The following is an 11,308-nucleotide window of genomic DNA, read 5'->3' on the forward strand; positions in this document are numbered from 1 at the left end:
GGATTACAAGAGGGGGATTCTGCGCCCCATCCCTGTCTACCAACTCAGGAGCCCAGTTGTCCTGAGGGTAGCTGTTATTTTTGTTAAAGACTGAGGCGAAGAAGGTGTTAAGCACCTCAGACTTTTCCTTTTCCTCCATTATTAAGTTCCCCCTCTCATCCAATAAGGAATGAAGGTTTTCCCTGACCCTCCTTTTGTTATTAATGTATTTATATAAACATTTTTTTATCATCCTTTACAGAGATGGCCAGATTAAGTTCTAGCTGAGCTTTTGCATCTCTAATTCTCTTTCTACATGCCCTTACAATATCCTTGAATACTTCCTGATTCACCTGCCCCTTTTTCCAAAGTTGATACACTCTTTTTTTATTTCTGAGTTCTTGTAATAGTTCCCCGCTCAATCAGGCTGGTTTTCTTCCCCGCTGGCTCCTTTTTTGGCACATAGGGACAGCCTCTCCTGTGCCTTCATAATTTCATTCTTAAAGTAAGCCCAGCTTTCCTGGGCTCCTTTGTTTTTGAGGGCTGCTTCCCAAGGGACTCTCCCAACCAGCGTCCTGAAGAGACCGAAGTCAGCCCTCTGGAAGTCCAAAGTAGAGGTTTTGCTGACGACCCTCCTAACTTCACCACATATTGAAAATTCTATCATATCATGGTCGCTGAGCCCAAGACGACCTCCAACCACTACATCTTCCACCAGCCCTTCCCTGCTCATAAACAGTAGGTTCAGCCTACCCCTGGTAGGTTCACTTACCAGCTGTAGCAGGAAGTTATCTTCCATACATTCCAGAAACCTCCTAGATTGTCCCCTTTCTGCTGTGTTGTACTTCTAGCAGACATCTGGTAAGTTGAAGTCCCCAACAAGAGCAAGGGCTAGCAAACTCGAGACATCTCCAAGTTGTTAAAAGAACATCTCATCAGTGTCTTCATCCTGGTTGGGTGGTCTGTAGCAGACTTCTACTTGGATGTCAGCCTCATTGGCCTTCCCTTTTATCCTTACCAGCACTCCTACCAAGCGAATCTTCCCACCACGTTTCCATGATGGCAATTATATCATGGTCTCCCTGGTGCACAATAGCTTCTAACTCCTCTTGTTTATTTCCCATGCTTTGGGCAGTGGCATATACACACTCGAGCTGCGGTACAGATATCCCGACCACTTGCATGGTTACTAACCTATTAGTGAGCCCCATGTTTTTGTTGCCACATTTATCCCCATTTCCCGCCTTGAGTGGGATGGCAGACTGGCGGCCATCCTTAGGCTCATCTCTGGTGAGCCTGGTTTTGTCTCCATCTCCCTTCAAACCTAGTTTAAAGCCCTTTTGATGAGCCCTGCTAACTCATGCCCCAGGATCCTTCTCTCCCTCCGGGTTAGGCTTCCCCCACCTGTTGCCATGCCTGGTGTCCTGTAGGTCCATCCATGATCAAAAAAGCCAAAGTCCTGTCAGCTGCACCAGTCCCAAAGCCAGGAGTTAATCTTCTGGCTCTTCCCGGTTATCCCCTCATCAATCCCTGCTACTGGTGGGATAGAGGAGAACACCACCCATGCTCCCAATCCCCTAACCAGCCATCCAGGGGTCCTACAATCTCTCTTCATTGCCCCTAGACTTCTGGTAGCTACCTCATCACTGCCTACTTGGAATAACAGTAATGGGTAGTCTGACGGCGGAACCAGGGTAGGGAGCTTCCTCCATATATCCTTAACCCTGGCCCCAGGGAAGCACCTGACCTCCCTAAGAAGTGGGTCTGGCCTGCATATAGGGCCTTCAACTCCCTTTAGAAGTGAGTCACCTATGACAAGTACTTGCCTTTTTTTCTTAACTGAGGTGGTTTTGATGCAAGGTACAGATTGACTTGACCTCGGTGACACCTCCAAGTTTGGTAAACCATCATCCACATCACCATTTGGTTCTACTTGTAGAGCATCGTATCTATTTTGCAAAGTCACCTGGAGAGGTGGAACTCTAGGGACCCTCTTGCCGTACTGCTTGTGCCACGCAGAAACTTTTTTTGATTAAAAGAAAAACTCACAGTGAGAAAATGTGGTGGCTAAGACACGGACTCCAGGGTGAGAAACAGTGGAATCGTGTATTATGAGAAAAATGCTCCCCTATATACTTTTACAGTGGGCACTGAGAATAAGCAACCAGGGTACACAGAGTGTAAACAGCACTCACACCTGCTCCTTGGCACATACACAGACCTTGGGTTCCCAGGATGTAGCCAATCACACACCAGACACACGATAAACAATGTTCTGATTTTTGTCAACATTCACAATGCTGCTCACAGCAAGCCCTGGCCCTTAGCTGGTCTCATATTGTTTTGTCTACTTCTTTACAGATAGAGGAGGCCCTTTTTCTTTTCCCATGGCTATTCTCCACATCTCCTCCCAGTGTTGTTTAATATCTTCATTAATTATATTGACAGTGGCATTGAGAGCACCATCAGCAAGTTTGCTGATGACACCAAGCTGGGTGGTGCAGTCGATATGCCAGAGGGATGGGATACCATCCAGGGGGACCTGGACAAGCTGGAGAAGTGGCCCCGGGTGAACCTCATGAGGTTCAACAAGGCCAAGTGCAGGGTCCTGCACCTGGGCAAAGGTAACCCAAGATGTGAATACAGGCTGGGGGAGGACACACTTGAGAGCAGCCCTGTGGAAAAAGACCTGGGAGTACGAGTGGACCAAAAGCTGGACATGAGCCACCAATGTGCAATTGCAGCCCAGAGGGCCAACCGCATCCTGCGCTGTATCAAAAGAAGTGTCCAGCAGATTGAGAGAGGTGATTCTGCCCCTCTACTCTGCTCTGGTGAGACCTCACCTGGAATACTGTGTCCAGCTCTGGAGCCCCCAACACAAGAAAGATGTGGACCTGTTGGAGTGTGTCCAGAGGAGGGCCACGAAAATGATCCAAGAGCTGGAGCACCTCTCTTATGAAGACAGGCTGAGAGAGTTGAGATTGTTCAGCCTGAAGAAGAGAAGGCTCTGGGGGGACCTCACAGCAGCCTTCCAGTACCTGAAGGGGGCCTACAGGAAAGCTGAGGAGGGACTTTTTACAAGGGCTTGTAGTGAGAAGACAAGGGGTAATGGTATTAAACTGAAAGAAGAGAGATTTAGGTTAGAGATCAGGAGGAAATTCTTTAGTGTGAGGGTGGTGAAACACTGGAACAGGCTGCCCAGAGAAGTTGTGGAAGCTCCATCCCTGGAAGCGTTCAAGACCAGGTTGGATGGGGCTCTGATCAGCCTGATCTAGTGGGAGATGTCCCTGCCCATGCTGGGGGGTTGGAACTTGATGATCTTTAAGGTCCCTTCCAACTCTAACCATTCTATGATTCTATTATATACTGTACAATAACTATGTCAATTAACAAGAATATAAAGCCTACCAACAAAGTTTGCTCTATTTTTTATCAACCATGTTCCCCACCCCGTAAGTCCTAAAGATTGTAAGACAGGTGATCTATATGAGCTTGGCATCTTCACTCGAGCTTCTTCAACTGACATGGTGGCATTTTGTATGGTGATGCAATATTCTCTGTTGGTTAAATTTAACATTCCACAGACTTCTTTTTTCTTCAATCAGTTTCATATTCAAAGCCAAGTGGTTATGAAGCATCATCTTTGGGACTTGCTGTACCTGTAAATTTAGTTTTCAAAAGCATATCTAGTCCAATTACTCAAAAGGTGCACTTTCTAAGTTATGTTCTCTAACAAACTTATGTCTTTTTAGGGATACATATGGGGTAAATATGTTTTCACACATGAGAGATATAATAATCTGGTATTTGAACTCCACTTAGTGCCCAACTGGGACTTTTATTGGATGGTCTTGCCTCTTGGCATGATCGTTAGGAAGAGACTGTAAAGTTAAAAACACAAGATAGGCATAAAGAAGGGATACTCATTTTACACCTGAAGCCAGTAGGATACTTTTATGTTAAATAAGAATACAATTTTTCATTAGACCATCCCCATGCTAATCCCAGAGGGGCTGGATATACACTGTTTTTTCAGGTATAAAATATAGATGATGATAACAAGCTTGGTGTTCAAAGGTGTCCCTTGTAGGGAACAATGAGTATAAGGCACTCCACATTGTCTCATCAAAGAACTATTAGTGGCGTTACATGCAATATCATTATTAAAAATCATGGTAGGCCTTATGTTACTTATTGATCATTTTACTCCTGCAAGGTCTACCATTAAAACACAAGAATCCACACAATAACATGAGAGTGATATTTACAAGCTATTTTCCATTATTTCAGTACAATCTTTACAAATCTCACACTAAAATTAAGATAGCATCACAATATTAAATTAAAATGGACAAACTGCACACAATAGCATTGCAATTATATAAATTTAAATTCTCCATTATTATTCTAACTTTGAAGACCCATTTTCAAGCTATTTTCACTATCAGTCGGCAAGGCGGCTGTGCAGCGGGGTTTCTGAACTCAGGGACACCCCCCCCTCCCCCCGCTCACAGCCCAAGTCCCTGCGGGAGCAGGAAGTCGGCGGCAGCCAATCACGCGGAAGAGGCGTGGCCAGGAGCCGCGCGGGAGATTTAAACGCCCCTGGGGAGTGAGAGCGACCCGGAGCGAGGCAAATAGGAGTATGGTGCAGTAGTTTGCACGGGGCAGTTTGCACGGGGCAGGGCGGTGAGGAGCTGTGGCCTAGAGAGGGCAGCGAGAATCATTTAGCAGTTAGGACGTAGCAGTTAGCTAGTTGAATATCAGCTGCTGAGGCAGTTTATTTTCAGGCAGTGATATATATATATATATCTCTATCTACATGTCATGGTCACCATGCGGTCAAAAGCCCTTGCTAGGAGGAATGTGGGAACCCAAACGGAGCTCCCTCAGAAACATATAGCTGTCTAAGTGTCCTGCTGCAGGGAGTGTCTGAGCCTGGCTCTGGTGCTGGAGGACAGCAGAGAGGATGCTTGTGTGCAGTGTGAGAAGGTGAATGATCTGCTCAGCTGAATGGCAGAACTGGAGGAGAAATTGGAAAGGTGAAGTATCAGAGAGGGGGAAGGCAAATAAGGTGGATATCCTATTGGGAGTCTGCTACAGACCACCCAACCAGGATGAGGAAGCAGATGAAACATTTTTCAGGCAGCTGGCAGAAGTCTCAAAATTGCCAGCCCTAGTTCTGGTGAGGGACTTTAACCTACTGGACATCTGCTGGAACAATAACTCAGCCACAAGGAGGCAGGCTATGAGGCTCCTTGAGTGTATGGAAGATTGTCACCGTTTGACTCAGGTCCGACAACAATGCTCTCGATCCCCTCCCCCCCCCCACCCAGTCAGGGAAGGAGAGAGAGAAAAGGAGAGAGACTTGGCTGGATTGAAAACTAAACTACACAGCTTTAATTAAAACACTAATGAATCACACAAGAAAATATATACAATTATATACAGATATATTCAGATATGGGCAAAAGCCTCTCGCCTCCCCCCCACCCCCAGCAACTCCCACAGCACTCCCCTGAACTGGCAAGAGTCCCGAGAAATCCCGGAGCCGCTGCTGGAGAAAGCGGAGAGTTATGAGGGTCAGGAGAGCTCGAGCCTAAGGGTCGGCGGTGATGGATGAGCAGAGTCCTCCCCGGACGCCGGCCATGGACGGAAGAGAGCAGCGAGAAGAAGGAGGAAGCTGTCTTCTAAGATCTCTGTCCTTCCTCTGAGCTTACGTAGATATATGGAATGGAATATCTTTGGCCAATTTTGCTGTCTGTCTAACTCAGCCTCCCACGGGGGGGGTCAGAGATCTCCCCATAGTGTCTGAGCCGGCAGAGTGAAGGTGTAACCTTGAAGCCTCAGTAGTTAGAAAAACATTCCACTGTCTTATCAGCCTAGCAGAACACACAGTTGCTAGTTAAAAGAAAGCTTACTGAAGGAAAAAAAAAATCAGTGAAAAGAAAAATTGGCTTAATCCTGGCTCACACCAGGACATTCCACCCCTTATTCCATACCATATATTACATACAGGCTCTATACATTACCAGCTGTCAAATTAAGGATTCTCTCCCAAAGTTAGATTACCTTGAGGTACATATTGCACTTCACCATCCTCCATCATCACACACCAGGTATGTCCAGGTCCCTGAGCAAAAGCAATACCCCTGACAGGTTTACCTTTGCCTGAAGCAGGATAGACCCAAACACTTTTACCCAGCAGGTTTCTTTCACATACCACAGGGACTTTATCCCCATCTGTAGTATGCAAAAGGTCTGACTGGGCAGGACCAGCCCGATTGATGGATCCCCTGGTATTAACCAACCAGGTGGCCTTTGCCAAATTTTTATCCCAGTTTTTGAAAGTTCCACCACCCATTGCCTTTAGGGTAGCCTTCAACAGACCATTGTACCTTTCAACTTTCCCTGAGGCCTGTGCATAGTATGGGATATGGTAGATCCATGCAATACCATGCTCTTTAGCCCAATCAGTAACAAGACTGTTTTTGAAATGAGTCCCATTGTCTGACTCAATTCTCTCTGGAGTACCATGTCTCCACAAAATTTTCTTCTCAAGACCCAGAATAGTATTTCTGGCTGTGGCATGAGGCACAGGATATGTCTCCAACCATCCTGTACTTGTTTCCACCATTGTAAGCACATAGCGCTTACCCTGGCGGCTCTGAGGAAGTGTGATGTAGTCAATTTGCCAGGCCTCTCCAAATTTGTACTTTGACCACCTCCCCTCATACCACAAAGGTTTCAACCGTTTTGCCTGCTTAATTGCAGCACATGTCTCACAGTCATGGATCACCTGTGCAATAGTGTCCATGGTTAAGTCCACCCCTCGGTCACGAGCCCATTTGTATGTTGCATCTCTGCCCTGATGACCTGAAGCATCATGGGCCCACCGAGCCAGAAAAAGCTCACCCTTGTGTTCCCAGTCTAAGTCTACTTGGAACACTTGGGCAGCCTCATCTGCTCGTTGGTTGTGTCGATGTTCCTCAGTGGCTCGACTCAGAGGCACGTGTGCATCCACATGACGCACTTTTACCTCCAGTTTCTCTATCCGAGCTGCAATGTCTTTCCACAGGTCAGCAACCCAAATAGGTTTACCCTTTCGCTGCCAGTTATTCTGCTGCCACTGTTTTAGCCAACCCCACAAGGCATTTGCTGCCATCCATGAGTCAGTGTAGAGGTAGAGTCTCGGCCACCCCTCTCGCTCAGCAATGTCCAAAGCCAGCTGGATGGCTTTTACCTCTGCAAACTGACTTGATTCACCTTCTCCTTCAGCTGCTTGTGCAACCAGTCGTGTAGGACTCCACACGGCAGCTTTCCACTTCCGGTGGTTCCCTACAAGACGACAGGAGCCATCGGTGAAAAGAGCAAATTGTTTCTCAGTCTCTGGCAGATGATCATATGGTGGAGCTTCTTGAGCTCGTCTCACCACTTCTTGTGGTGGCATTCCAAAGTGGGTGCCTTCTGGCCAGTTTGTAATTGCTTCCACAATACCTGGACGATTAGGTTTCCCTATTCGGGCTCTTTGGGTGATCAAAGCAGTCCATTTACTCCAAGTCACATCGGTGGCATGATGGACAGGAGAAAGGTTATTCTCGAACATGAATCTCAGCACCGGTAGCCTGGGCGCCAGAAAGAGCTGTGCTTCAGTGCCAATCACTTCTGAAGCGGCTCTAACTCCTTCATATGCTGCAAGTATCTCCTTCTCAGTTGTTGTGTAGTTGGCCTCGGAACCTCTGTAGCTCCGGCTCCAGAATCCCAGGGGTCGACCTCGAGTTTCCCCTGGTGCTTTCTGCCAGAGGCTCCAGTTGGGACCATTGTGTCCGGCTGCAGTGTAGAGCACGTTCTTGATGTCTGGCCCTGTTCGAACCGGTCCAAGGGCCATTGCCTGCGCAATCTCCTTCTTGATCTGCTCAAAAGCTTTCTGTTGGTCAGGACCCCATTTGAAATCATTCTTCTTTCTGGTCACCTCATAGAGAGGTTTCACAATTTCACTGTAACATGGAATATGCATTCTCCAGAAACCAACAGTCCCTAAAAAGGTTTGAGTGTCCTTTTTAGTTGATGGTGGGGCCATAGCTGTTACTTTGTTAATCACATTCATTGGGATCTGGCGACGACCATCTTGCCACTTGATTCCCAGGAACTGGATCTCTCGCGAAGGTCCCTTGACCTTGCTTCTTTTTACAGCAAAACCAGCATCCAGAAGAATTTGAATGATCTTTTTACCTTTCTCAAAAACTTCTTCTGATGTGTCACCCCACACAATGATGTCATCAATGTACTGCAGGTGTTCTGGAGCTCCACCCTTCTCCAGTGCAGCATGGATCAGTCCATGGCAAATGGTTGAGCTGTGTTTCCACCCCTGGGGCAGTCGATTCCAGGTGTACTGGACTCCCCTCCAGGTGAAAGCAAACTGTGGCCTGCACTCTGGTGCTATGGGAATAGAGAAGAATGCATGAGCAATGTCAATAGTGGCATACCACCTAGCTGCTTTTGACTCCAACTCATACTGAAGCTCTAGCATGTCCGGTACAGCAGCACTAAGTGGTGGTGTCACCTCATTCAGGCCACGATAGTCCACTGTCAGCCTCCACTCGCCATCAGGCTTTCGCACTGGCCAGATAGGACTATTGAAGGGTGAATGAGTCCTGCTAATCACACCTTGGCTTTCCAATTGCCGAATCAGCTTATGAATGGGGATCACAGAGTCTCTGTTGGTGCGATACTGTCGTCTATGCACTGTTGAAGTGGCAATTGGCATCTGTTGGTCTTCAACCTCCAGCAACCCTACTACAGAAGGGTCATCCGAAAGGCCAGACAAAGTACGCAGCTGTTCAGTGTCCTCAGTCTCTACAGCTGCTATACCAAAGGCCCACCGTTACCCTTTCGGGTCAGGGAAGTATCCTTTCCTGAGATAGTCTATGCCAAGGATGCACGGAGCACCTGGGCCAGTCACTATAGGGTGCGTTTGCCACTCCTTACCAGTGAGGCTCACACCGGCCTCCACAATAGTCAGTTGTTGAGAACCTCCTGTCACTCCAGAGATAGTGACAGGGTTTGTCCCTTTATGATTCGATGGCATTAAAGTGCACTGTGCACCAGTGTCCACCAAAGCTTTATATCTTTGTGGTTCTGATGTGCCAGGCCACCGAATCCACACAGTCCAATAAACTCGGTTGTCCCTCTCCTCCTCCTGGCTGGAGGCAGGGCATCCCTAGGGTTGAGCACTAGAGCTCGATGAACCATCCTGGTTGTTGACTGGTGCGACCTTCCTCTTGGAAGAACCATCTCCTGGCTTTGTTCTGTTTAGAAGCTCTTGCACACGTAACTGGAGCATATCAGTGGGTTTCTTGTCCCAGACTCTCATGTCCTCTCTAAAATGATTTTTTAAGAGAGACCACAGGTGGCGTCGCAGTGAGTCCTGTCTTCCTTGCTGCTGTCTCGTAGCAGGACGTCTCTTCTTAATGGCTGCAACACGTGACCAGTTGTCTCTAGGAAGAGTCTGGAGTTTACTTCCCTTTGGCATCTTATACTTCCTGTCAACCATTTTCTTAACGGCTGAGGTTTGGAAGTAAAGGGAATCAGAGAGGATGTCTCCATACTGTCGTGCTTTGACAGTTACCTCACGTATAGTTGGTCTTTCGTAACCTTCAAAACATCCCATGAAGGAGAATATATGGGCATGCGCTGCTGGTACAGCCTGAACAAACTTCCGGAACATTTGCGTGTCACACTCAACATCATCAGGATCTGTGATTCCATCGTTATTATAGATCACTTCTCGCACAGCAATCTCTCTCAAGTAGGTGATGGCTTTCTCGAGAGTGGGTGTTCTGCTTCGGCGCCATCCGATGTCACCCTTGTGGGGATATCTCTCTCTCACAGCTGAAAGAAGTCGGTCCCACAGGGTAGTAGTTCCTGTCTTACTACTAAGTGCTCTGTCAATACCAGCATCTCTGGCCAGGGATCCCAACTGCTTGGCTTCTCTCTCATCCACATTGTAGGTCTCAGCACCACTATCAAAGCATCGGAGCAGCCAAGGAAGGATTCCCTCACCATCAATGCGGGTGAAGTCCTTTCTCATGAGGCGCAGTTCTTTCATAGAGAAAGGGTGGGCAAGGTCATCGTCGTCATCTGATTGAGGAGGACCTGCTGTTCTTTTATTTGCTTGAGAGTGGCTTGGTTTTTTATCTGTCTGAGAGTGGCTTGGTTTTTTATCTGTCTGAGAGGTACCTGCTCCATCATCTGATTTAAAATCCTTCCCTTCCTCACCGTCAGCCTCTGTCTGAGAGGTACCTGCTCCATCAACTGTATTAGGATCCTCTTCTTCCTCACCCTCACTTTCTGCTGCTTTTGTCTTTGCCTTGCTTCTAGTCACAGGGTTAACTAGCTTGGTTCGCGATGGATCAGGCTTTTTCTTTGTAGAAGCAGTTGTTTTTGTAGCAGCAGGAGTGGTGGTATTGGCAGCAGTGGTGTTGGCAGCAGCAGTGGCAGCAACATTGCCTGTGGGGGAGTGGCAGTGAGCAGAACAACATCTGGCCCTACGCATCCACAATATATTATAAACATTTAGCAAAAACATCCCCACTGCAACCATACTATTCACATCAAGAGCTGGGAGATTCAGCTTGAGAGAATATGGAGAGGTAAAATTGAACCAGCTATTGCTGTTACCAACATGGACCGTTCTATTCACTTTAGGAGTTGTACCAGTAGGACTAGCAGTGTAACCGTACACATACAGTGACCCCATAGAGAACAGTATCATCATCCCTAGGATCACTAGGCTGGTAATGATACGGTTGATTATGGCTACAGTTCTGTCAATAAACCACAAAAGAATCACAAGAGCAGCTACAAAGAGCAGAATGCCCTCGGCTACATACCACATGTACAATTGCAGGTTTGGAAAAAGATCCAATAGATTCATTGCAGCAAGTGTCTGTTCAGTTTTCAATCCGTCAGAACACTCATCAGAATTATTGCTCATTGCTATCTGAGGGATTCCTCCCCTCAGAGATTGAATTTTGGACACTCCCAATTGATGAAAATGTGTAATCTGGGCTTAAAATCAAGCCCCACGTTCGGCGCCAATTAAATTGTTGTCACCGTTTGACTCAGGTCCGACAACAATGCTCTCGATCCCCTCCCCCCCCCCACCCAGTCAGGGAAGGAGAGAGAGAAAAGGAGAGAGACTTGGCTGGATTGAAACCTAAACTACACAGCTTTAATTAAAACACTAATGAATCACACAAGAAAATATATACAATTATATACAGATATATTCAGATATGGGCAAAAGCCTCTCGCCTCCCCCCCACCCCCA

The 11,308-nt window shown here is 47.2% G+C and overlaps 1 protein-coding gene across 1 annotated transcript in view; it reads right to left on the minus strand.

Annotated features, from left to right (window-relative positions):
- The window catches only part of LOC127395153 (uncharacterized), a 71,405-nt gene extending 62,538 nt beyond the window's left edge, over positions 1 to 8,867 (minus strand). Inside the window, exon 1 of the mRNA XM_051641620.1 lies at positions 6,375 to 8,867. Within this exon, the coding sequence (XP_051497580.1) occupies positions 6,375 to 8,743 (2,369 nt within the window). The 5' untranslated portion in view covers positions 8,744 to 8,867. The remainder of the gene's footprint in view (positions 1 to 6,374) is intronic.
- Between the last annotated feature and the right edge of the window lie 2,441 nt (positions 8,868 to 11,308).

Source organism: Apus apus, chromosome W (genome assembly GCF_020740795.1).
Source record: "Apus apus isolate bApuApu2 chromosome W, bApuApu2.pri.cur, whole genome shotgun sequence".
Lineage (NCBI taxonomy): Eukaryota > Metazoa > Chordata > Aves > Apodiformes > Apodidae > Apus > Apus apus.